Source organism: Odontomachus brunneus, unplaced genomic scaffold (genome assembly GCF_010583005.1).
Source record: "Odontomachus brunneus isolate Ranch 3 - 2012 unplaced genomic scaffold, Obru_v1 Obru_scaffold_040, whole genome shotgun sequence".
Classification (NCBI taxonomy): Eukaryota; Metazoa; Arthropoda; class Insecta; order Hymenoptera; family Formicidae; genus Odontomachus; species Odontomachus brunneus.
The window spans coordinates 1755182-1781851 of NW_022639490.1; the positions used below are offsets into that span (position 1 = coordinate 1755182).

Genomic DNA, 26670 nt, shown 5'->3' on the forward strand with positions numbered 1-26670 from the left:
TATATATATATATATATATATATATATATATATATATATATACACACACATATATATTAACAAATAAATCGTATTACCTTCGACGCTTATATTTCTGTATCGCGTGCTCGCGGCTTTTCATTCATACACACGCTTAGCTGATGCTTCACACTTTTATGACTTTACTTTTTAAACGCCCTAATTATCGTATTAATATATGTATATTCAATGCATGTTAATTGTTTATTATATGTAAATGTGTAGTGTCATGTAGGTTATTATAAGTAGTGTGTGTGATATTTTAATGCTATTATAAAATCATAGTCTATTATCTATTCTATCTATATAAATTGTAGGTATGCACTAATAAGTACAATGAGGTAAGGTATATTTACAAGGAAGAAATAATATGTTTAGCGCTATAAAATATTAAATCAACTCTGATATACTAATTTTGGTTTTTCAGTATTTATATAGAATTTAGAATATATTTATAGATATAGCATTATGTTAGTATTGCTATTGCTATGATTACTATTATTATTATAATTATTAAATTATAATAATATAATTATTTAATACAGTTATTATTATTGTTATAATAATTATTATATTGTATTACTATTATTATTGGCTAAATGTTTGATGAATATTACTTTATGTTATATATTTCCTAAGATTACAGCCCTTAAGTTATAAATATTATAAACTATATTTTTATATCTGTATGTTTACTTTTATTGCAGATGATTGTCTAAACAGATAAATCGGCTTTAATTTTAGTCATAATTATCTCTCAAGAGACCCAATCACAATCTATAAAAGATGAGGGTCGTTGCGCTAGTTAGTGGTGGCAAGGATTCTTGCTTCAATATGATGCAATGTGTAGCAGCTGGCCATGAAATTGTGGCTTTAGCGAATTTGTATCCTGTTGGAAAAGGTATCAGGAGATAGATTGTATTGTATTCAAATACTTGACTAGCAGTTTATATTGCAAATTGTGCAGATGTATTATATAAATGTAACACAATATTTCCAGATGATTTAGACTCGTTCATGTACCAAACGGTAGGCTATCAGGGTGTTGAGTACATTGCTAAGGCTATGGGTTTGCCTATGTATCGTGAACCAACATTTGGTAGATCTAAAATGCAAGAGAAATATTATTGCCCTACAGAAAATGATGAAGTTGAGGATCTTTTTAGACTTTTGAGCAAAGTAAAGGTAAATTATATTTTTTATATATATGCACACATAATATCAAATAACTATATTATAGCACTAATGATCTATATATATTTTTAGGAGCGTGAAAATATAGAGGCTGTGTCATCTGGTGCTATTCTTAGTGATTATCAACGAATTCGCGTAGAAAATGTGTAATTATTTTACTTATATAAACTATTTCACTTATTATCTCAATTATTTTACTTTAATTCAAACAAGTAATTTATAATATTCTTCTTTCAGCTGCAGTCGTTTAGGTCTTATTTCCATATCGTACTTATGGAGACGGGATCAGGAGCAGCTGTTAATGGAGATGATACAGAGTTCTGTTAATGCAGTATTGATTAAAGTTGCAGCCTTGGGTCTTGAGCCTAAGCATTTGGGTAAATCTATATCTGAAATGCAAACCCATCTTGTCAGGATAGTAAGTCACACATTTTTTATTATATCATATTAGTATTATTGAATTTCTAATAATTTGATCCTTTGTATCTTGTTTCATTTGCGTTCTCTGAAACTTGTTACTATCTTTAATATTTTTATAACAATATAATAGTTATGAGAGACATTATGTTTACAGAAAGAAAAGTATGGAGTAAACATATGCGGAGAAGGTGGAGAATATGAAACTTTTACTTTAGATTGTCCTTTATTTGGAAAGAGCATTGTAATGTGAGTTACATGATCGTACTTGTGTTTCATAAGTAACATGATTAACAACCTTTAATTTTATCTTTATTTTGTGGTTTAGTGATGAATATGAGAGCATTGTACATACATGTGACGACATAGCGCCTGTAGGATACCTTAATTTTACAAAAATTCGTTTACAAGAGAAGAGTGTAAGTTGCCATTTTCCTATATATTATACAAATAATTTCTAGATATATAATCTTTTTTATGGTATTAAAATAAAGAGTTTTTTCTTACTTTATAGAACGGTATGGAGAAATTAAGCCTGGCGGAAAGGTTGAAAACAGTCTCGATAAAAACATCTCAAGATTACATTGCCGAAATAGTTGGTCCGGTGCTGCACGATGGCTGTAATTTATCAGATGACGAAAATGACGAGCACGAATGCGGAAATAATAGTCTGAAGACATCGAACTCCGGTATGTAAAAAGAGTACACGAAAAAAGCGAAAACACCTCTGTAATTTATGGTATACTACAAATTGTAAAAGAGATATCAGACTTTTTGGATACTTGTACATGTATATGTCGGAATGTGTACAGGCCCATTTAATCCTCCAAGCCCAATGGAGATCTTGTACGAGGAAGAGGATTACCCAGACACACCAGTTGTCAATAGAAATCAGAGAGGATGGTTTTGGTTTGGTGGTATCGCAGGGAAACGTCCGGACGTCACATCCTCTGTAGAAGAGGCACTGGAAAAATTAAGCAGTAGGTGAACTTTACATCTTAATTATGTACTTTTTAGATTAGCAATTATTCCTATATAAATCTAATAGTTTAACATATAACAAGTATAAGAAGTATCTAGAGAGGATTTCATACAATCTTTCACCCAAATTGCAGCTTTAGTTGAGGACGAAAATCTGCGAATATCTGATATCGTCGCGGTAACGTTATACATAAAAGACATGTCTAGTTACAAGGCTATAAACGAAGTGTACACTTCCTGGTTGGGCAAAAGAAATCCACCGGTTCGTGTATGCGTGGAATGTCCCCTGAACGTACACATAGTGCTGGACGCAACAGCATACAAAGAAAACCAAGAGTACGGAGACAAGAATGTTCATAAACGACACACGATGCATGTTCAAAGTATAAGTCACTGGGCACCTGCTAACATTGGACCTTACTCCCAAGCTGTTCGTGTAAGTGCAATTCTGTACTTTGGAAGAAGAAAGATTTAAATAATTTTGCAAATTAAAAAAAATTAAATGATTGAAATGAGAAAATTAATATCTTCAATAGGTGGGCGATATTATCTCGGTCGCCGGGCAAATACCTTTGATACCTGGTAATATGACTCTTTTGGATTTGAACATTAAACGGCAGTGCCGCTTAACGATGAGGCACATAGATCGTATTCTTAAGGCTATGGACGCGAATACACATCTCAGAGACATAGTGCAAGGCATCTGTTTCCTGACGCACCCCAGTTACATAGCAGACGCGAGGAAGGAATGGGAGAAGAAATCAAACAACGCCATTGTAGATTATATCGTTGTACCAAATCTGCCGCGTGGTGCTCAGGTCGAGTGGTGCGTTTGGGCTCATAGGGATAATAAGAGATTTGAATGTACGTAAAAGACATGAATTTGATTATTCACATGTAACGTGAAAACCATACCGATCGTACAATCATTACGCACATGTCTCAATGAATTGTATGTAATTTAAATAATGTTTTAATTGCAGACGAGGAAACGGGAAGATGCGTGGGTAATTTTAAGGTAGCCATTAGGCGTAGGTGGAATTACGAAAATACTGTTTCAGCGATTGTTTGTTACATGTGTACCCGTAAGTTTCTTTTAGCGAATCGTTTATTCACTCGATATTCTCGCGTATATATTCTCGAAAATTATCTCTATAACATTTTTACCGTAAATATTTAACTGATACTAAAGAGAATATTTTAGAAGTATCGAGAATCTTGTTATAAAAATCATAACAAAACTTTATTTTATGAACAGGTTCGTCCAATTCAACCGGCAATATAGCTACAGAGGCGTGTCTGCCATCCACAGAGCTGACTGCGAATGAACTGGTGGAAGCGTTCGAGTATGTCTTATGCAAGCTCACAAAAGGCTCGCAAAGCGCGAATCCAACGTGTAACCTGCGAATATTTTACAAGGTCGGCAGCTCACCGGGCCCGAACCTCGTCCACAGTGTGTTGTCGAAGTTTTCTACAGCGAATCTAGTGATTACTATTGTACCGGCTACTCACTTACACAATTTCAACACTTTCTTGTCTATATGCGGTATTAGACACGAGTAAATACTCAAATTGTTTTTTACATTGTCAATTATTCGTCAGGATTGAAGCGCGCATTTAGGATAAAGTCGCACAGGGATTTGAATCTGAGATATTCTCGGCGATTTGTTTCCGTCACTCGAACTGATCGAAGCGGTAACTGAGAAAAAACGAGCAAAATGCTGTTTTCTGTAATATATATTATCATTTGTTGATTCAAAGAACGTTCGATATATACTTTATTTTATTTATATTTTAGGAGAATACAGACTATATAGTCTGTATTCTTCTAAAAACACAAGAAACTTAAAAACAGATTTTCATGTTGCGAAGTTACGATAGTCGAGAACTCAGTGGGAGAAAAAATAACGAATTTAATACACGCTTTGGAAATATTGAGCGGTATTTGGATCATTGTGCGATAGAGATTGGGAGCTTTTACGGCTTTATCTTGTAGAATACTTGAGAAAGTATTATAAATGTAGCATTGGTCGTGTGAACAAAGAATTGAAAGATCGACATTTTGGACATGTCCTTTTTAAATCCACGACTCTGCCCACTACTCACCCTCGTCACAGTCACCGCTGTTCGATTAGTTCGACGTGATTGGATTGCGACGAAGAATGGTGAAAAAAAAAACAGCGTTACAACGGCACCAAAATACGCACCATTAATTTTTCCTATGTGCGCATAATAAGAAACTCGGTCGTGGTCGAAACGGCTCGCTGTTCTCGATGCTATTTCGCTTTATGTATCGGTATCTGAGTATTTACTCACGTTTCGTGCGTGAGTTGACGATCTTGACGTGGCAGTAGCAGTATTCCGTATTGACATGATATTTGTTAGTAATTCTTTTATCTTTATATTAGTTCAAAAAGAGAAAGAAATAAAAATGGCGAAAATTTTAAATGATATTATGAGGCAAAGAATCGAAAACCAAAATTTCTACAGGATTTGGTGACTATCGATTCTGGTTGCGTTTCTATAAAATCGTTAGTCTATGTATTACCCATTGTATTCTGTAGTATATCATATACTTCGGTGATTTTATCTGGAATAATATAATGACAATGATTTTATCTATAATTATATCTATGTATCTATAGAATATATCTATAAATCACACTCTCACACAATGTATAACAGAACTGTATCTATCTACTGCTTCTCGTTTAATTATCAAGAGGAATATTTTTTGATATTCTGAAATACCGGCAAATATTGTTGACAAGAAAGTACGGAATACTTTTTACTGTTCGCTCGACACACTTCTCGATAACATAGTTACGTCGCTGTTCCTTTCAGCTGTACTCTAACTTTTCGTAATTCTTCTCGTTTTCATTCTGGGGATTACACGTGTTTTTCATAGATACGTAGAAAGAATTAGAAGTAGTGCAGCTGGAAAGAACGGACTCTTATATTAGCTTGTATACCGACTACTAGTCAATGGCGGGTCAAGTGCAATTCTGAACTATGAACCCGTCCTGTTATAGTGCGTAAGTGCTCTTCAACAACGCGATTGCACGTTAGTGAAAGAATTCACGTACGTGCGCACGTCGTACGTATGTACGACTCGTACTGCTGTTACGCTACGTTTCGTTTTGTTTTATCTTTATTTCTTTGCTCAAAGTATGTTTTACTTTAACAATGTTGTAATCACGTGCGGAGGAGTGTTATAATTGTGTGTGTGACGTTTCTCCGAGCAAGTCGAATCGCGCACGGTCACTTTATTAGCAGCACTCGACGTTTAACATGAATTTTAAGAGAGAGAGACGAAAAGAAAGAGGAAAAGAACAGGGGAGGGATGTAGATGTACGTCGTAGATGTGCGTCGAGAGGAAGAAATTGAGATGTAATACGTGAGCGTTTATAGCAAAACATGTGCTTTTTAATTACAATACAATGCAACACGATATACACAAGGAGTATGCATCACGTTCTTCCTCTTGACGAGGTTTTTCGTTCTCGCGATTACGTCACTGGCAACCTACGATCATTGATCGTGTATCGCCGACCGATTCTTGGCCGAGAGAGAAACAGCGTTGCGATTTATAGCAAAAAAAAATATATATATAAAAAACAAGGGAAAAATCTGCAAAAGCCACGTATTTCACTTAGCGAGATGCTGCGCGGCCACTCCGCACTCTTTGCGCGTATGTCATTGCTTTAAAGAGGTATTCTGTATAGGCGCGTTACAGTGCAAATTAATGAGACTACTTTGACACTGATATACAAGGTTGATGCAACGACATGCCAAAGTTTATATTTTGCAACAACTTGCTCATTTTTTTAACGGTCGCAATTGCCGTCGTTATCCTGTGTGTACATAATGCAACATAATCTAACACGATCTAAATATATTATAATCGATCTCCAGCGAAAAAATTGATTGACACGAAGAGAAAGAAAAAAAAAAAAGAGTGTATCTCGCGTGCGTCTCGAATGTGTGTGTGTGAATGTATGTATGCGTGAAAGAGAATGGAGCGCACTGTTCAAAATGTGGATACTGCGTTACGATACGTATGTAAAAACAGGGAAAAAAAGAAGAGAATGTTTATCCGCATCTAACTCTCGCAACAAAAGCACTAATCCGAGGATTATGTCGTAAAAGAAGAGAATAAAGAAAGTGATATATATTTTTAAGAAAACTGCGACTGGTCTCGTATTTTATTAGTTTTCCTTCTAAATTGTATACGCATGTGGCATCTCTTTCCAGAAATATTAGAGCTAGTAATGCGAAGCAAGGAACGCAAATAAAACCGGTAATCGAAAAAAAAATTTTAGTCTTTATAACGATAATATTTTCTTTATACATTGCAGAATATAAACAGTAAAAAAGAATTATTCGTTTTTTTTTCTGCGTTTGCAAGGCTCGCAAATCAGATATGTTGCATAAAAGGTCATTTTCATTCTGTTAGTACCATTAAATGAAATATAAAATCATAACTCCTTAAAACACAAACTATCCTACGCATAGTGATTTTCTAAATCACTTATTTATTTTAAACAATAAAGATTTTGATTTGGTGTTGTAACATTATATGTTTGTATAATGTTACATCATGTAATGTACGTCAAAGTACTATAAAGAAAATTGTATGCTTCATCAATACACATTATGGTATGGTATACAAAAATCAACTTCAAATTTGCAAAAGAATTAATAGTCAAATGTGTATTACTTTCGTACATTTTATATATTCCACTTTGTAAGAGTTTCATGACACTCATCTGCAGCCAAAGCTGATTTTTTTACCCTTTCCTTTATACGACTATTCGCGATATTTGACTCAAAGGTACACATGGTAAAAATTTAGTTTTACGAGTTAAATTATTGATATTGTAAATATGTACAGCACGACACGTTCACATGAAGTACTCAAGGAGAAAATCTCATGTGCACTCTCATTTGTAAATATAATCGTCCGATAAAAATGCGCTATATATAGTGCTTAATATAATATAATTACATTTCACTAATATAATTATTATACAATTTTCAATGGTCTCCCCATTTCTACGCATAGTGATACGTTATTCAATGATAATTCACGTTTTGAGTATCTTCGGTGATATGGGCTTTGCCACTTGCTGACGATTCGACGGTGTACAGAAATCACACAGATAACTTTTTTTATCAAACGCTATTCCCTTGGTCTCCACGCAATCTGAAAAAATACACATATTATTACAATACAATTGTGTGCCTAATAAGGTTTCACAAGAATTTCCACAAGAATTTTTAATGCTGAAGAATAAAAATGATTAATTTTGAATTTATATTCACACGTGTTCACTACAAATATATATCTATTACATTATAAAACATTCAATCCAGATTCTGGATACATTCTACTTTGTTTGAACAAAATTCTCGATTCAAAATAACTTTAGAAATAAACTTAAATCATGGACATGCTATCGCGAAAACAAATTACCATGGTGGAATTATTTTTTTAAACTTTTTACTTAGATATCTCTTTACCATGGATTTTATTAAAATTTATAATTCTTACATTGCAGAGGAAGCAAAAAGACGAAAAATGCCAGTACATACAGGCAGTAAATCAATGTGTATTAGATAGTAAATCATTCAGATATGGTCTCTAAGATAGCAATGATCAAATAAAATTCAATGCAAATGCTCTTACATCACAACATGCAATGAAGACACTTTAAGCATCAAGAAAATTGTACGATAAAGTATCCGTAAATACATAGTATTACAATTTCTTGTAGTATAATTTCAAGTTTTGCTATGAAATACAATTAGAAATTGTACTTCATAGTAGCATAATTTCTAATTAAGAAATAAAGGAGAAAGACACTAAATTATTACATGAAAACTACTATATGAATCTGTGTGCTCAGCTTCTAATGATAAGTCTTATTAATCAAAGCTAATTATGCACAGATTCGTGCAATGATAAGACGTTTTTTAAAATATAAGCGCGCTAATATATATGGATCCATGTATGTGTATGTATGTGCATGTATGCGTGTATCCTCCACTGACATGGATCCGTGTGCACGCGATGCTCCAAGTGTTAATTAAGAAAATAGAGTAAATGAAGAGAAGCTCTTTGATCTAAAATCACAATAAGACGCGAAAGGCCAATTATAGTCCAAGCGTAGCTGTCTAGACACGTAAACATGTACAATAATTAAAAGTAATGTTGGAAAGTGCGATCTCTTTTTCAAGTTATTGCAAGATCCACTTTGGATAGCTTATGAGGGGAATACTGAAGATCAAATGTTTCCTACTTTCATACATAAATCTGTTTGTAAAATTACTCATCACAAAGAGCTATTTTGGCGTATCATTTTACGCGCATTCGTGTGTATTTTTCAACGATACGTATCTATATTAATGGCCATTAAAACTGTGTCTCACATACAGAGGTACACAGATATGAGTATACAGTTAGATCTGAGTTTCTCAGTTGAGTCGCGATTATAGATTATATCAAATGATGTATCATGATGATTCTATTGAAAAACTTAGATCTAACTCTACATTCAGATCGGAGTATCTTACGTGAGACAAGTTCCAAATCATGACTATTAATATGAATCATAGTTATTATAAAAATTCACACGCTCAGGCTTTAATTAGCTCTTCTGCTTCTATCGCGATTAATTAACAGAGTCATATGAGATTTGGTGTCGATACCTAAGTGCAGATACTTGTCACATGCGCTGCAATGCACTAGATTCGGTTCCAGGTCGAGCCTTTGGGCGGTATGACAGCGACTGCAGTGTGGGCAATAGCGACCCTTTCGCCACAGCCTTGTTATTGCATAAAGATCATGTGGTTAGTGAATTCAGGTAAAAAAGGAATATTATAGAATTATAGCGGTGCTTAGCACGCGGCAGAAGGAGTTAAAGGTATTTCACACAATAATACACTACTCATGTGTCATTTAGCTATAAATATATAGTGTCTTAGAACCTTTTTTCAGAATAACATTGTAGATTCGAGACACTTTATATACAGTAATGTTACGTATTTAACTAAAAAAAGTGTATTAATAAATTTATGTGTTCCAATTATATAATATACATTAATTATAGGTAAATTAAAATATTTAATTTGATCGAATTTGCTGCCGCAAATAAATCTTAATTAATAATAACATTAACTGATAGCTAAATGATAAGATAGAGACAAAAACAAATGTTGAGATCTATAATTAAAGACAAAACAGGATGTAGATAAAGTGTTACAGTGTAAGAGCGATGAAAATCTTTAAGCAACTGAAGCTCAGCATAGTTCAAAACAACCATGTTTCAGCGTATGTGAGGTGAATGATAATGTCGAGAGGTGTACTCACTTCGAACATGGAACACAGAATGTAGAGACATACACTCGAGTATTTTTCTCGCCTTTCTTATACTCGTGTTGCCACTGCGCGACGCTGTTCCTGTCAGAGTTCGCACCGCCGGGCTCCCTCGAGCTGCAATTTGCACAAACAGCACATTCCTGACAATGCCATCTCCCTTGTGGTACACGTCGCAAGCCGACGCAATAGATGTGGTACCTGAAAATCATACAGGATTAGATTATACTATATCGAAACTTTCGTTCAATTGATCGGAGTTACATTTATCAATTTATCAAATTCCATGTGAAAAATATAACGCGCGTGTAACTTACCCTCGATCGCACATATCACAGAAGAGCATCTTGTCTTCATCCGCAGGATCGTGACATTGCGCACACGTTTTACAATCAGTACATTGCCAAGCGTATGATTGAATATGAGGGACCATATCCAGAGTTAAATCTATACAGGATGGATGAACTGAAAGTACAATATCACCATACAGCAAATTATTTTGATTGGTTTGAGGAAAAAAAAGTATTTACATGCAACGTGCGATTTTTACCGTTTCCGTTGCAAGTGCCGCACTGTATTAATATTTCATTTTTATTATGTTTATTCAGAACTTTCAGACACATTTTGCATTTCAACTTTACGTCGTCTTTCTGAGTGACTATTTCCATGTCGACATCGTCCATAGTCGACTGAGATCCTTCTGTATCCTGTGTACCTTCACTGGACGATGAACTGTATTCAATAAAATAATCTATATTTTAAAAATTATTGCATCCTAGCGAATTAAAATTAAAGAAATTCCAAACTAAAAATCCTAAACTTAATTCTCGGCCGCCTAATATTTCAGAAATTTTATGTTTCAACATAAAGGAAATTAACTCCAAATTGATTTAAAGAGGTTTGCAAAGTTTGATGATATTGCTACCAACCTAGAGTCGTCAGAAGATGATTCGCTATCGCTGTCGCTTTGAGAACCTTCGGACTGACTATCGAGTTTACGTTCGTTAGGCCGCGTAGGCCCGTACAGGACAGTGTTGAGGGGATAGTATCTCAATTCCGCTGACGTGTATTCCCGATAATAATCGGTATACTGGCCCGGTATCAACGCAACCGGATAATGACTCGTTTTATTTTCCGTTTCAATTTTTTGTGGCTTCTTTGGCACGTGAATCGTAAAAGTCTGCAGATCTAAACAATACTTGCGGCTTTCCTTGCGAGCTTTGTTCAAGCTAGCGTTCCACGTCATCGCGGACTGCACTGCCATTTCCGCGAGATCTATCCTATTCCTTTCCGCGTTTGCTGCAGCTGTTAGTTCCTTCTGCTTCTTGGAATGTTCCTTGGCCTGTTTCTCGCGCATATGCTTACGATATTCCTCGTACTGATCCGGAAAGTCGCTGCACATCACGTCCAACACTTCTGAACTGCACACTGCAGTTAATCCTGCAATAATACGGCGAATGATAAGGTAAATGTATAATTAAGTAAAGTAATGTTCATACACGACCGAAGTTATATTCTCTTTTAAAAACATAGAAAAAACGATGAACTTTACCCATATCACACATTGCTTCGCTGACCAATGCATTTTCTCTCAAATAATTTCTCTCCTCCATATCGACCATCCTGCGTTTCAGATCGGGATATTTACGCTTGAAAGATTTCACGCCGAGATATTGAGATATCTGCTCCTGTATCATGAAAGTGTCGCCTTTTCTATCCAACGGCCACTCGTACTCTGCTATTTTATCAACAGTGAAAGGTCCTTCGTCGGGATCAAAATTTATCTCCATTCTCCGATTTTTGACTTTGACTTTTTCAGATTCTGTTGTGGCAGTGCTCAGGACACTACCTTGAGATTCTTCATTTATCGTTGTCTCCGAAACTGTAACACCAATCGCCAAAAATTAATTTCTAAACATATATAATCGATATATATATCGTCTTTTATATGAGTTTTTGTTAATTAGCGTACAAAAGTTAGAAATATTTTAAGTTTATTTAATACGATAAATAGATGATCTGTTGTGTGCGTGGCTGCATGTATTCTTTCATATTAAAATTATTACATTTATGAAAAACAGGAAAGAATTCGTACTTCATTGGCGTTGTTAGTAAGTTACCTAAATTATCATATTCTTGATAATTTTTCATTATTCTCTGTTGATCCATATTCACTGAATTTTAAGTGCGACAAATATTTACCGGGGAAACTTTAGTATAAAGGTATACTACACCGTAACGATACATAGTACACACTTATTCTCAAATATCACATAGAAACTTGTGCCGTTAGTACATTTTTATATAGACGATATGCGAATTAGTATGAGCGTTTTCAGAGCTGCTAAGAACAGCATAATCGCGACACATATCGCAAATATAAGAATCGATGTGCAATCGCCTCGCATTTGAGCACGTCATTGCAACAATTTCGTATTAAGTCACTTGCGAGACATCTCATGCCACAAGAAAAGATCTATTTTTAGTTCCCTTAGAGAGTTGGATGTGTACCAATAAGTCTACCAGCTCAGCTGTTCGATGATGAGAATAAAAATAAGTTTACTTAAACTCATGACAATGCTAGTGTTATTTCTTTTTACGAACAAACATCGTTAATTTTGGATATTGACCTGGAATTACATTGAAATATCTATTAGCAGAATGCTCGTATATTATACGTGTACGTGGAATATTTAAAACGAATGATATTTATCCTATCATTAAAACACAATATAAATAATGACATAAAATTAATGCCATTATCATTATTTATATTGTACATAATATTTTATAATATTCTAGCATTATATAATTTCTATTTATAAAGTATTTGATGTTAATGTGAGAGAATACATACCAGGTACTGGTATATTCCTAGCCGGTGTCTGTGACCTGGAGCCGGACTCAGCACTCATCCTCGTCTCCTCGTCGATTACTTGCACCATCGACACCGTTTCGCCGCTTTTGACGACCGCGTCCACTTGCTTCTTCGACGTCGGTGTCAACCAGCTCGAGGGTCCGGGTAATGTGGGTATCTCTTTAATTTCGGACGTCCTCGAACCGTCCGACGATATCCTACCTTTATTTGCCGTTATCTTCTGCATTTTTTCGGAAACGACGCTCTCTACACTCGGTTTTTTGTGCAGTTCGCTGTCTTTCGAGTCCAACGGCGTTGTGGTGCCTATGGCCGCTCGACTAGTGGACGGTTTTGGCAAATTATCCAATATAATGTTGCACGACAATCTGCTGGAATCCAACTGTGTCGCAATTGTGGAGACTTCCGCGACCTTTGATTCCTTCTTCCCTTTACCAGGCACGGTGGTCATGCCTTTGATATCTATAGGCGGTTGTTTCAGCGCCTTGTATAATTCCGATGATTTCCGAAGTGTATCCTCTGACGATGGTGTCTCATCAATAGTGATGACAGCCATCGTCGAAGATTCTATAGAAGATAGATCCTGATCTATTCGAGGCTTCTTGCTAGGCGGAACGTCTACGTTATCCAATTTCCGTTTACCACGACCTAGAGACACAACGAAGGAGGAATTAAAGTATTGAGATAACACCACCTGACCAAATATGCATGCGTAAGGTAAATTAATCGAGAAGGAAACAAACCTCGTCCTCCTCTGCCTCTCTTAGGCGGGGCGTAACTCTTTTGACTCCTGCATGTCCTCTTGGGTCTCTCGTTCTCTCGGTGTTCGACTTGTGGAACTGGCTGTATCTCGTCCAGGGACAAGGGATCCCTGGGTATCAGCATTTGCGAGGACGACTGCGCCAGAGGATTTCTTCGGGGTCTACCCCTCTTCTTCGGCACTTTGATGTCGGTCATTCTGTTGGGCGGCACCTCCTCAATTATTACGACATCTTGACTGGAATTGGAGTTCTCGTTGACGATTATCAGCTCGGGTCGATGCTCGATAATCTCGCAATCCGATCCGACCGGTGAGCTGGTCGTGTTTTTGCTCAGAATGTCCTTGAGCTTGTCACCCATGGACGAGACGTCCGACGATGATTTCGTAGGTCGCACCTGCGTGATGCTGATCTCCTGACTGATCACGTTCATCTGCTGCCGACTGATTAGGCTGGTCTTCGGATCAAACAACAGTTGCTGCTGATGCTGTTGTTGTTGCTGCTGCTTCTGTTGGTCCCGGCATATCACCGGCTGAATAGTGACTTCCGGCAATATCTGCGACAGTTGCGCCTCCAGCTTCGACTTCTTGTTCTCGATCGGCGAGATCGTGATGTCCTTGCGCTTAGATGACATCTCGAGCGTGTTATCCATCGCCTTTCTACTCTGCATTTGCATCGGCATCACCGGTTCGATGGTGAGCTCCGATCGGCCGCTCTGCAGGATAGACTGGTTGCTGTTTCCGCTACTGACTTTGATGATCTTCAACGGAGGAGTATCTTTGGCGTGAACCACGTGCGGAGCGTGGTGTTCCGCGTATCTATGGGAGAAAGACGCGAGTGCAGGATCCGGTGAAGCCGTAGTCGGAGACTCTTTGGCGGTCTTGTGCGCGGAGGATCCTTGAGTCTCGTGACTGTCGCACGTCACGATGGTGGGATGACCGGTCTTGGACAGCTTGATCTTCATTTCCAATGGCGACTCGGAGACCTCCTTGTTGCGTCTCTGCTGCTTATCTTTCCTGCCTACCTCGGTCTCGGTCACTACCGAGGCGTCGCCTGTCTTGAAGAGCTTGATTTTCATGCCGAGGCTCGACGACGAATCGCTCTTGGCGTGCTCCCCGTCGGATATGCGCGTCGTCCTGTTCTGATCCTCGCTGAAAGCGGCGGCGGTGGCCTCGCTCTGTACGATGGAAGCGTCGCCGGTCTTGGACAGTTTGATCTTCATGCCGAGCGGAGATTCTGTTCTCTTAGGCGCCTCTGCCGGTGCTTCTCGCGGCCTTGAGTCTTCCGCTTGTTCTATCTTACCGGAACAACTCACTACTGACGCGTCTCCCGACTTAGACACTTTGATTTTCTTGCCGACGAAGGTGGACTCGGAATTCTGGGGCGCGTTCTGCTCCTCCATCACGTCTGGTAATATAGTCGATGTCGACGTGTCACCCGTCTTCGTCACTTTGATCTTAATTCCCGTGGACTCTGTCGGTTTCGCCATGTCCTGCGCGGCTACCTCGGCTTTCTCCCGGTGCTTCGTCTCTTTGATGTCGTCTGAGACTTCAGAATGTATGATAGATGCGTCGCCGCTCTTCGACAGCTTGATCTTCATACCGAGCGGCGATTCCGTGCGCTTGGGTGGCTCGGGGATCTCGAGCTTGTCCCTTGTGTCCTCGATGTTGTCCACGGAAATGATGGACGCTGCACCTCCTTTACCTTTGGTCAGCTTTATCTTCATGCCGATCGGAGACTCTGTCCTTTTCTGTGGCAGCTCAGCGGAATAGTCCTGTTTCTCCTTCGCTTTCGTGGACGAGTCCTTTGCGTCGTCCGCGACGTGGTCCGACGGAGATACGATAGATGCGTCGCCAGTCTTCGACAACTTGATCTTCATGCCGATCGGAGAGTCGGTGCGCTTCGGCGCGGCCTCCCTATGTTCTTCCGTATTTTCTTGCCAGTCGCTCTGGATGATAGAAGCGTCGCCGGTCTTAGAGAGCTTGATCTTCATACCGATCGGCGACTCCGTCCTCTTCGGACTCCCTTGCGGTATCTCCAGTTTATCCTTATGCTTGCCGAGAATCTCCTTGGTATCCTGCTGCACGATCGACGCCGAGTCGCCGGACTTGGACAGCTTGATCTTCATGCCGATAGGCGAGTCTGTTCTCTTAGGCTCCTCAAACTTGTACTTGGTCGTCTCTTTGGAATCCTCCAGATTACTACTCTCGTGCCTCTCCGTCGTCGCACCTACGATGGACGCGTCTCCGCTCTTCGACAGTTTGATCTTCATACCGATGGGGGACAACGACGACGACATGCTATCGGTGTGCCACTGACCGATCTCTTCCAGGTTCTCGTTCGATATGATGGAGGGATGGCCGCCCTTCGACAGTTTCAGTTTGATCTTACCTAACTTTTGACCCGGACTGTCCTCCGGATTTGGCGAGTTTGCGGCCGATCGAATTTTCGGGCTCTTCGGCGACCGCGGCTCGCTGCAATCTGCGATCGCGGACTTAGCGATCTTCAGGATTATCCGCGGTGAGCCCACGTTCTCGAAGTCGTGCTTCTCGGAGTCCTTGCGCGGTGTGTCAACGCTTTTCGACTCCGCAGAAATGGTCTTATCCGACTTCGGCGATTCCAGCATCTTCGAATACATCATGGCTCTGGAGTCCTTTGGTATGAGGAGACTGTCATTTGGACTGATAATGGACTCCAATACCTTAGTCGAGTCGGGGACGGGTATCTCGATTTTGGGAGGTTCCTTCAACCGCTCTTCCAATATCGACACTCGTGGAATGAGGTCGCACGCCTTTAAGATACATTCATTCGACAATGGCCTGATGTTAGGTATGTCTTCTTTCCTCTCGTGTGAGTCCTCCATCGCTTGTACATTTAGAGAATCAGTCGCGACGGGAGCAGGGTCGACGGGAGACTTTGCACACGTCTGATTCTCCGTCTCTTCGGGCGTTTCTTCGGCCTTTTCGCTTACCTCCTCCGCTTTCTCGGTGTCCTTCTTTGCCACCGGCTTTGCTACCATGTCGCCACCGGCAGCATTTTGTATCTGCGCCGCGAACTTCCGCTCGTTCTCCAGCTTCGTGGCCTCCGATATGATCTCAGCTTCTGAGATAGAGATGGAAATACGTGACGCCAACTCGGATTCGGCGGCTGTGTAGTTGTCCGCTTCGTCGGGCATCGCGTAAAGCTCTGCGTCGGCCTGCTTCGCGATATCCTCGACGACGCTCTCCACCATCTTCGGCGAGAGCACCAATGGCGAGTCTATCGTTTGCTCCTCGGACTCCTGCAGAAACTTTACCGCGGACTCCAATTCGGAGATCTCCGAGCTTGATTGCGAGTTCTCGATGACGGTTGGCATATCGGCAAGATTCTCTTGAGTCACTACACTTTCCAACAGCATATCTTGCGGCAACTCCAGCTTGCCCTCGGCTTCCTCCAGATCACCTACCGACTCCAGCCGGTTATCTCCGAACTCCACGTCTAAATCGTTCGGTTCTGAATTACCGTCCGTCCTGAGAGGTTCCTCCATCTTTTCAGCATCCGCGCTCTCGCTCGCCAGCTTCGCATTCATATCTCCGTCCATCTTTAACGACTCACTGGCTTCATTCTCAGTAATTCGGTCGTTAATCAACTGCTCAACCGTTGCTTCGCTCGTTTCTTCGTCTCTGCTCGTTAAGCTGGTGATCATATTCACTGAGTTTTGCGTCAAGCTCGTCTCGCTTTGATTCGTTTGATCCAATAAAAGATCCATATCGACTATCCTACTTACTGTCTCTCCCGAGGTCTTGTCCTCAATCTTCGCGTCCTTCAACGACGGATTCTCGTCAGATATAAGATCAAGATCCAAAAGTCCCTCCAGAGAGTCCATATTCTGCGTGGCGATCGTATCGTCCATACATACCGAATCTTGAGACAGTTTCTCAGCTAACTTTTCGATATTCGCTTCTAACGACAAATCCGTTGAAACTTGTAACGCGTTCGCTTCAGCTTCTTCCGCATTTCCTTCGTCTTCCATCATACTCTTGATATTCGTTCCATCATTGGCACTATTCAGCATACTTGTTAACGTGTCTGTCGCGTCTCTCGAAGCTTGTACTTCAGCCAACATTTCCACGACGCCACTCACGTTGTCCGAAATACTTTCATCTTCTTTGAGATCATTTTTCGAGTCAGTATCTTGTGCTTCGTTATCCGCCTCGATTGTTCTCTCCGAACTTTCCTGTAATATAGGAAGGCTAATGTCGCTCGACTGGGCGTCCTCTACGTTAGCGTCGACAGATTCTTCAGCTTCCATATTTTTCTCTTCGTTCATTAACGCTACATCAACATTGGTTGGTTTTTTCTTTTCTTCCTCGACTACTGGCGTAGTTTCATTGTGTATTTCTTCATTATCATGTAAGTTCCCATCTTGAGTGCTTATCATTTGGACATCGGAAGTTTTCAATTCCAAAAGATTTGTATCAAGAGCTTCTTCTTCTTTCTGGGTATGTTCTTCAGCTTCCACTTTTTCTTCATTTGCGCACAATATAATCTCTGCTTTTTCGACTTCTTTGTTTAAAGGAATTTCAACAGCGATATTCTTCTCAGTTTTATTTTTTCTTTGCAATGCACTACCAAAAGAACTCGATACATTATCTTCTACAACCGCCGAATTATCAACCAATGGCGGGCTTGTATCTCTCTCTGATGATACGTTAGGGGGAATAATATTTTCCTCAGTTGATTTACTTTCCATTGGTGCGGAGGAAGAATCAATTTCTTCACTTTGCACGCGTAATTCAGACTGATAAAGCGTTTGCTGTGGAGAAGATATATCTTCTACAGGAGATATCTCCTTCGCAGCTGTTTCTTCCACAGGAGATATTTCTTCCACAGGTGATATTTCTTTCACAGGTGATATTTCTTCCACAAGAGATATTTCTTTTACAGGAGATATCTTTTTTACAGGAGATATCTCTTTTACAAGAGATACTTCTTCCACAGATATCTCCTCCATAGGCGATATTTTGTTTTTACTCACGTCCGGCGACGTCTCCGGTTTCACTTCCGAATCTTCTATCTTCTCAGCTTCAAATAACGGTATGTCTATATTCTCGATCGCATTGCTCGTTTCATCAGATACAGGAGCGAGATCTCCGGGTAGATTTTCAGAACTAGCATCGTTAATTTCACAGACTTCTAACTTTTCTGATACAGACGGAAGTTGTTCAACAGACTCGTGACATTCCACGGGGGCTAATGGTTCAGCATAGGTATTTTTTTCCGTGCAAATTGTTGTGTCCTTAGAAACATTAGTATTGGTAAGCGTTGTATTTGCGTCACTTTGTGTTAACGAATCCGCGGGATGTGAATCTATAGTACAGCTTGGCTCATGCGACGAATGACTACTTATAGATTGTTTATTACTTATAGCGTCAATCTCCTTTTCCTCGATAGTTTCATGAGCCAATACCGTGTTTTCCTCCAAGTCTGATTCGTCCTTACTTGCGCCTGATATAACTTCGGATGCACTGTCGTTCGTTAACGAAAGTATTTTCTCCGTATCGACGTCCAAGCTTAAGTTATCTCGATTATCATCGATCACAGCAGCCGTCTCGAGATCTACCTCCGTGACAGCTGTCTCTGTTGAAACGGTTTCTGGAGTTGTTAGAGAGTTTTCCACAGCAGTGTCGGATTCTTGAAACAAACTGCTTTTACATATCACTTCTGACGTACACGATTGCTCATCGGACACCTCAATTGGCGTAGTATTTTGAGTATCATCTGCAGATTCTAAAGGAGTATTTTTATTTTCGCACGTGGACACATCTTCTATGAGCTCTTTGGTATTATTGTCAAGGACAGAACAATTATCGTTTACCTCCCTCGTATCTGATAATTCATTTCCATCAAGAGCCACGGAATTATCCTCCTTTGTTTCAGGAACAAACGTCAATATGTTTGATTCCGATTCGATATTTTCAACTTTACTTTCTTGATTTCTTTCTATATCTTGCGTTGCTTCCTCAGGCGACGTAGTAGATATTTCTACAGATGCATTCGTCGCTTCTGCACAGGCTTCGCTGGGGGACTGATGTTCCGACGATTCTTCTTTAATTATGCTCGTCTTATTCACTTCTGCATTACTTTCCGTTTGCTCATGCGCGTCACTCGATACCTCGCCATCGTTATACTTTGCTTCTGCTTCTGCTTCTGCTTTTTCTTCGAATGTCGAGTTGTTTTGCTGTAATATTTCAGTTTGACTGGAATCTTCTGAATCTTTAATTTTTACGTTTAAATCTTCCGTTTCTTTACTAACGAGATCTTCTATTTCGATGCTCGATTTCTCTGAAACAGGCGTATCGACACCATCACTTGATTCCAAAGATTTTTTTACATTTGCTGTATTTGACGTGTCAGTTGCTTCAGAGTTATCCTTATTTCGGTGTATCGCGGCAATATCAAATGATAGAGCTCTAGAAGTAGAAAAAGATGAGGAGTCTTTTGGAGAGTCATTGCCATGCACGCTAGTTTCTTCAGAATCCTCTGATACATATATCTCTCCTATCAATTGCAAACTTTTGCTAATACTACCAGTCGTTATTACAGGCTTTGCCTCACTTTTGGATTCTGACACTTTGTCTTGGCTTTCAACTACATCGTCGATAAATCTGCTCTTTATCCTTTCAGCTATATCTTCCTTATAATCCATGGAAGAAGTTGCATTTAACTGTTGCTTACTTTGAACAATATCTTGAACAGTATCAGCTAACACAGCAGTGGATAAATCAGTCTCAATACATGGCTTATCATTGGAAGACAACACGCAAGCCGCATCATCAATTGTATCTTTATCAGATTTATCAATTGCATCTATATCAGAGGCTTCACTATATTTAACAGAATCTAGTTCTGTGCTGTTGGAAATACTCTCACTTGTAGTAATTGAAGATGATTCCTTATGTATTACACTGTTATGCACAGGAACAGTTGTGTCTTCTTGATCCTCAAGAGTACTGGCTATAATACGTTCCTTGGTTATAACACTAGGCTCACTGGTATTGACAATACTTGTAACGATACTTGAATTATCAGTTGCTGGACAAATAATATCAGATGTGGGGCTAAGTGCATTAGGTGAATTTTCCTGTGTATCTTTCCTGCAATCTGTTGATTGATGAGACGATTCTACCTTGGAGTCTGTGATGATCTGTGAAAGTGCAGCGATTTCGCTTTCCAGTGTTGAATCGCTAACTTGTTCACCAGATTGCACACCGATGATATCATTGATGTCCATCACACTCAATGCTTCAGTGTCATATGTCTCTGTGTCGCTGTCAATGCAGTAAGGGGCATAATGGGTCGGTGAATTATCCTTGGAAGATTTTTCTTTCTGCTCTTGATTTCTATCCTTTGAGCCAAACAGGCCCATTTTAGAGTCCTCAGACATTGTTCAGAAGTTCTGTGCGGGGGACGTTGTGTCTGCCGCCCTCACCACCACCGTCGTACATTTATTTATTTGGTTTCTTCAATTGAGTGCGAACAGATAGAACATTCCAGGCAGTCTCGACTTAGAGCTTTTCCTGGAAATGTACCGTAAATACATAAATTTCTGAAGTAGATCTATCCTTTTCGATCGCGTTATATTTTTGCACACTCTGGGATTAAATACGAGTGCGCTCATTCATCGACGACGCAAAGAAGGAAATATCTCTGATATTTCCGACAATCTCCACTTACCGCTCACATTGGTGGTTTATTTGTTTTCACCCGACATAACCAACGCCATCCCCCGTCTATACATGCCAGCACGCCGAGTTGCACAGAATGCACAAATATGCGCGCGATATAGCCGAAGCTAGACGAAGCAGTCCAACTTTGTAGCAAACGGGATCGATACGCGCACGAGTGAGTGCACTTTACAGTTTTCAAAATTATACTTAGCCAAATCAACGCCTCTTCTCTCTTTCTCTGAACTCGCGAATCGGCATTATAACTGACGCAGATGAAATTCCCCTAGTTGGGGTTAACTTATTACATTCCAAAATATGATAAAATGTTTTTCTCTTTTTACATGTTTCTTCTATCTATCCTCTTCGCTATTTTTTATGCAGATTTGTATTTTTCCCTTTTTTTTTATATCTTTGATGAATAGATTCGTTCTCTTTTCAGCCAAACTTTTTGTACCAACGCGCGGAAGGTGTTACACTAAAGCGTTCTTTTTCGTAGAAATGACGTCAGTGTCGTTGCTCCTTTTCAAAGTGCAACGATATTTAAGGTAGCAATTTATCGCAATACCTACAATTGAAGCAGCGGTCTTTCTCTTTTAAATATTAGTAAAGATATAAGTAAAATAAATACATATAGTATAATACAAATATGTTATTACATACATGTAAAAATTTTAAAAATTGTTTGTTTAAAATAAATTAGCTTGAATAAAAATGCGAGATTCAACGAGTTGTAATTTCGGCAAAAATAATAATAATGAGATGATTCAAAAAGTATTCTAGTCTTTAAAGTTTAAATTATTAATATTACAGTTTTTTATTACGTTATAGTAAGAATTGGTTACTTTTTTTTTCTACCCAACTGAGCGTACCGCACACACTAAAAGCCAACTTTCTCAATTTTTTTTTTGGCAAGTTAACAGTTAAATCATATGTTTGCCTTTGTTTAATTTGAAGGAAAAACAAAGCAGACATATGATTTAATTATTAGCTTACCATAGACTCTCCTGAAAAACGCTCCTGAAAGTGGCGGCTCGTAGCGGACATTCTAGAACTATACTTTGGATTTAGGTTCGTTTACAATAAAATTCGTTTCAGACATCGGACGCGGTGTGAATCCTCCATAAGGTTGCAAATCCATGCATCGGAATAGCGGAGCGCGGAATTTGTATGTATTTGATCGGAAAAAAACTCCGGTTGGATAACTATTCTTTCGTATAAAGAGTTATGAAGTATCATTAAAAAGGTTTGTGAGTCACCCAGAGAATTTTAATTAAATATTAAAAAATCATGTATTTGACCGAAATATTGATCTCAAGCGCTGCTGTGGAAGTACCGTTAGGCATGATCGGTGTACTATCTAGTATCTCGATACTCCTGATTCTTTTTCGGGTAATTATTATATCGGGTATTATGTACAATATAGATAACAATAATAATCGTTTATAACTAATGCGGAACTGAACAATTGAATTACCGTTTTATCGATCGTGTGATATTTTGTGTTTTTCTTTTCACGGATTTAACCAATGCTTGCAATTCCGTTGGTAGCTCCTCATTTGTTCTTGGCTTCTTGAACTGCTCACCCTGTATTTTTTAAATATTTAAAACGTAAGGTTTTTAAACACAATAAGGGGAAAATGCACTAATATCATTCAATACTAATATCATTCATTCAAACGTTCAGCAAGCTTTTTGATCTAATTGGTTTGTACTTTTAAATCTTGATCAAATGAGTAACAGTTATAATACTGAATGCACGCAATATTAGTTATTTTACTTACGTCCTCTACATGCGCCATGTTATCAGCTCTTCTCTTCAGCTTTTCATTGACTAAAGCATCCGTACCCTTCGTTTTTCTGTAATGCGAATCCGCAGGATCAATATTATAATGATGCGATGTGAACAAAGCGCCGAAGCGAGGATCTTTAACATCGACTTCGAAAGTATCTTCCTCCATTTTCTCCTGTGCATTTTTCTTCTTCTTGCTGAGACGTTTTCGCTTGGATTTGGAAAGAGCGGCATTTTCTTCGATTTCCTTCATGTTAAAATGCTTCTTACCATTGTCTTCGTTTTCATCCATCAGGAGCAACTCTAATTCGGCTTCACGTTGATTATCTTCCTCATTGTTCGATACATCGTCATTTTCTCCGTCTCTCTTCTTTTTTTTACGAGATAACGATTTGCCGTTTTTCAATTCCTCTGCCAAGTACTCATCATTCATATCAAACGGCAAGGAATCTTCTAAATCGTTATTTTGACTTTCTTTTTTATGTTTTTTTTCTTCTCTCTTAGCTTTCTTTTTAACTTTGCGCTTTTCCAAATATTGCTCGAAAGGCGTGAGTTCCTCATTGCCTTTCATTTTTTCTTTTAAGTTGTCGACCTTTTCCTTTACACCTACATCCCAGGTGACTTCCAATTCAACATCTTGCTTCTTTTTCATCTCTTCTTCTTCTTCTTCTTCAATAGATCTCAACAAAGCTTTGTATTTTTCAATTGGATCATTTTTCACATTCGAATCTAAATTATTGTCGACTTCTTTATCTACGTTGCCTTTCTTCTCTTCTGCATCTGAAATATTAAAAACAACGTATTAATGTATAGATTCAATAAATATTACGACATAATAATGTTATACCTGAGTCGTCTTCACTACCACTCGCCAAATACTTATGCAAATCGTTTTCGTCAATGTCTTCCAGTTTTCCTGAATTTGCTTTCTCTATAAATTCTTGTCTGTCTGGATCTACATCGTCCCACGTTAAGTCAACTTTAACTTGTTGCAATGCTGTTGTCGTAAACTGCCTTGGCTGATATTTGGCAGGTTCAGGTATCTCATTACATGTATCTTTGGGTTCCTTTAATAAGCATTTTATAGTTGAAATTTGCGAATTTCTAAGAGAATATTATCTAAACAAAAATGGCGTCTAAAAGTTTTTATATTTTAGATTTTATATGGAACATACTTGATCAAATATCATATCATCTGGTATGAATCTGAGATCCAGTCTATTTGCAGTAGATTCATATTCAATACCATCACACTCCGTATATACTTTATTTGCTGTCTCAGCAGAATCAAATTCAGCAACAGCATAATAATATTTTAATCGATTTAATTGGTATTGCCTCAATTTCTCCATATGATATTTTGCACCTTCCTCATTCTAAAAAAGGAAAATTCGATTATGAAACTATTGATAAAATAAATTGCATCTTAAATTTCTAAACAATAAAAGAGATTGTAATTTCATACATCTTCATTTTCATCATCATTGTCAGTGTCACTATTTTTTAATTCCATTGGCCCATTGACTTCTTCTTCCTTCATTCGCTGCTGACCATATTCTGAAGGATAAATCTAGAATTAAGAAATTATGATTAGTAAATTGCAAAAATAGGACGTTAATATAATATTTTTGTTGAAAACATTTCACTAGTCAATGTAAATTATGAAATAGAAATATATAAAAGTTGTGTCTCATATGTTACTATAATACTAATGATCAATATTTCATAATATTGTATTTTTATGACTTATGCTATATTTATATATTGTATATTATTACTGTAATTGAACGAAGAAGTCCACCGCTGGGTAAAAAAGAATTTAACAGAATCATTAAGTCAACAGCACGTATTACATCCCAATTCATATTACAAATGGCTAATCTATAAGTAATGTCATCTGTTGTTTCTGCTTCTTTATCTAGTTCTCCCCAGTTATGCTCAATCTCTTCCTCATCATCTAAAAAAAAAAAAGAAATATTAAAGTAAAATTGAATAACATCAATTATTCTAACTTTGTATCATCATCACATACTTATGTAAATATATAATAATCCTTTATATATTGCAATATCTATAAATATTATTATATTTTATATATATTTTAAGATGTGATAAAATATTACCACTAGCTTCAGATGATTCTTCAGAAGAAGAACTATCGGTCAATAAGACACCTTCACCTCTAGCATAATTCACGCTAAGATCTCTTAATTTTTTCTTAATTTCTTTTGTAAGTTTGCTACTCTCGTTTTTCTCTCTTTTATGTAGCTGCTTTTCGTTTTCATCTAAATTTACCTCAGCAAATCCTTCCTGAATACATTCATCCTCATTGTCCTCACTTGAGGATTCATCTGATTCATCATCAAAGTGCTGATCATGTTTTTCTTTTGGTTCTATTTGTAACAAATTCTCATTACTCGAAAAATATTTATCATTGTTTCCCTCATCTTTACTTTCTTTATTCAAAGAATTTGTATCCGTTTCCCTTGCTATCTTCTTCTTTTTTAAAGAGTTTGTATCTATATCTCTTGTTTTTGTCTTCTTATTCTTTATTTCTTTATTCCTAGTATCCTTTGTGCTCTCCTTTTTCTTAATTTTCTTAGTTGCAGATAATACAGAAGTATTTTCATCTGAATCTTCTTCTTCTTCGTTACTAGATAGATCATAATACTTTCTAAGATTCTCTGTAGTGGTTTGATTGACTGGTCTACCGCGTTTATCAGTAGTATACGTCACGGTAAATTTTTTATCTTTAAACATGCCTTGAAATCGTTTATCAATTTTCACTTTTCTCTCAGCTTTGGGTATACGTCGAAATTTTGGATCTTTCGCAATATGCGCAAAACGCGCATCCTTCAGTAATTCATCCATTATTATTACTATTAATTACTGTTAAAATTATAACTCTAATAACTTTAATTCCACAATGTTAGAAACAAAAATACTAATATACAATCACAACAGATTGTATTACACACGTGTTTCGAAATAAAGTTGGGTTAGGGTTATGTTAGGTAGGTCAGGTTCACTTGTTGGTTTAGGCGATCTCACGATTTTCGCCCTCACACCATTTGTACTAGGAATGAGTTATAAGGGATATAAGTGAATAAGGTCTTGGCAGATTCCAAGGCAACGTTCCAAAAATCAGAGGCCTGAACTTTCAGTCACGTCTCAACGTAACGGCGGTTAGGGGCCGGTTTTACCAACTACGGTTAAACCAACCAACGATTAAATTCTAACTATCAGAAGTGCCAATATCGAGATTGAACATAAATTGTTCATTGCGTTTTAGTATTCTTCTTTTTTTTCTTCTTTATATTTTACTTGGCTTGCAGATTTTCTCAAATAGTCCTTTCTGCCAAGGTACCGAAATACAAATTCTAAAATAAAAATATTAGGTGCGAACTTGTTTAGGCATATCTACACATTATGTCGATTAGGCCGGAACTGAGGTTCAGTATGACTAGAGAACCTTAAGTAAAGAGAATCACCACGTAGCCATCGAACTTGGTCATCGAATTTGGCTAGTTGATTGACTGGCATAAATATAT

At 38.1% G+C, this 26670-nt stretch overlaps 3 protein-coding genes across 5 annotated transcripts in view; 1 reads left to right on the top strand and 2 right to left on the bottom strand.

Moving 5' to 3' along the window:
• The window catches only part of LOC116844274 (diphthine--ammonia ligase), a 7373-nt gene extending 615 nt beyond the window's left edge, over nt 1-6758 (top strand). Inside the window, exons 2-13 of the mRNA XM_032815588.1 lie at nt 726-919; nt 1019-1203; nt 1285-1358; nt 1450-1630; nt 1787-1878; nt 1958-2048; nt 2144-2318; nt 2442-2609; nt 2745-3046; nt 3147-3474; nt 3594-3695; nt 3869-6758. Of these exons, the coding sequence (XP_032671479.1) occupies nt 805-919; nt 1019-1203; nt 1285-1358; nt 1450-1630; nt 1787-1878; nt 1958-2048; nt 2144-2318; nt 2442-2609; nt 2745-3046; nt 3147-3474; nt 3594-3695; nt 3869-4173 (2118 nt within the window). The 5' untranslated portion in view covers nt 726-804 and the 3' untranslated portion in view covers nt 4174-6758. The remainder of the gene's footprint in view (nt 1-725; nt 920-1018; nt 1204-1284; nt 1359-1449; nt 1631-1786; nt 1879-1957; nt 2049-2143; nt 2319-2441; nt 2610-2744; nt 3047-3146; nt 3475-3593; nt 3696-3868) is intronic.
• Nucleotides 6759-6914: 156 nt separating this feature from the next.
• On the bottom strand, nt 6915-21970 carry LOC116844270. 3 transcript variants are annotated; one of them, XM_032815566.1, is made up of 10 exons: nt 21338-21970; nt 13607-21180; nt 12846-13511; nt 11541-11870; nt 10918-11428; nt 10539-10720; nt 10306-10453; nt 9983-10189; nt 9322-9437; nt 6915-7816 (listed from the first exon to the last, which is right to left on the bottom strand). In XM_032815566.1, exons 2-10 carry the CDS (start codon nt 21045-21047, stop codon nt 7698-7700), a joined length of 9720 nt encoding a protein of 3239 aa, XP_032671457.1. In that variant the 5' UTR covers nt 21048-21180; nt 21338-21970; the 3' UTR covers nt 6915-7697. The 3 variants fall into 3 exon arrangements, with proteins under 3 accessions (XP_032671457.1, XP_032671460.1, XP_032671458.1); XM_032815569.1 differs by lacking the exon at nt 9322-9437 and having other exon boundaries at nt 21338-21969; XM_032815567.1 differs by lacking the exon at nt 21338-21970 and having other exon boundaries at nt 13607-21321.
• A 738-nt stretch (nt 21971-22708) lies between these two features.
• LOC116844273 (ESF1 homolog) lies at nt 22709-26589 on the bottom strand. Its single transcript, XM_032815587.1, has 7 exons — nt 25243-26589; nt 24898-25076; nt 24585-24689; nt 24295-24495; nt 23967-24186; nt 23112-23899; nt 22709-22914 (listed from the first exon to the last, which is right to left on the bottom strand). The coding sequence occupies exons 1-7, from the start codon at nt 25988-25990 to the stop codon at nt 22801-22803; spliced, it is 2355 nt and encodes a 784-aa protein (XP_032671478.1). The 5' UTR covers nt 25991-26589; the 3' UTR covers nt 22709-22800.
• Between the last annotated feature and the right edge of the window lie 81 nt (nt 26590-26670).

Bases quoted from the DNA above. Each gene is read 5' to 3' on its own strand.
- LOC116844270 (XM_032815566.1), bottom strand. From the start codon at position 21,047: ATGTCTGAGGACTCTAAAATGGGCCTGTTTGGCTCAAAGGATAGAAAT. The intron at 11,429-11,540 runs GTAAAGTTCATC...GTATTATTGCAG, and splicing joins CGAAGCAATGTGTGATATGG to GATTAACTGCAGTGTGCAGT. The intron at 9,438-9,982 runs GTGAGTACACCT...TGCAATAACAAG, and splicing joins TTCTGTGTTCCATGTTCGAA to GCTGTGGCGAAAGGGTCGCT.
- LOC116844273 (XM_032815587.1), bottom strand. From the start codon at position 25,990: ATGGATGAATTACTGAAGGATGCGCGTTTTGCGCATATTGCGAAAGAT. The intron at 24,690-24,897 runs GTAATAATATAC...TCTTAATTCTAG, and splicing joins GACTTCTTCGTTCAATTACA to ATTTATCCTTCAGAATATGG. The intron at 24,187-24,294 runs GTATGTTCCATA...TGCTTATTAAAG, and splicing joins ATGATATGATATTTGATCAA to GAACCCAAAGATACATGTAA.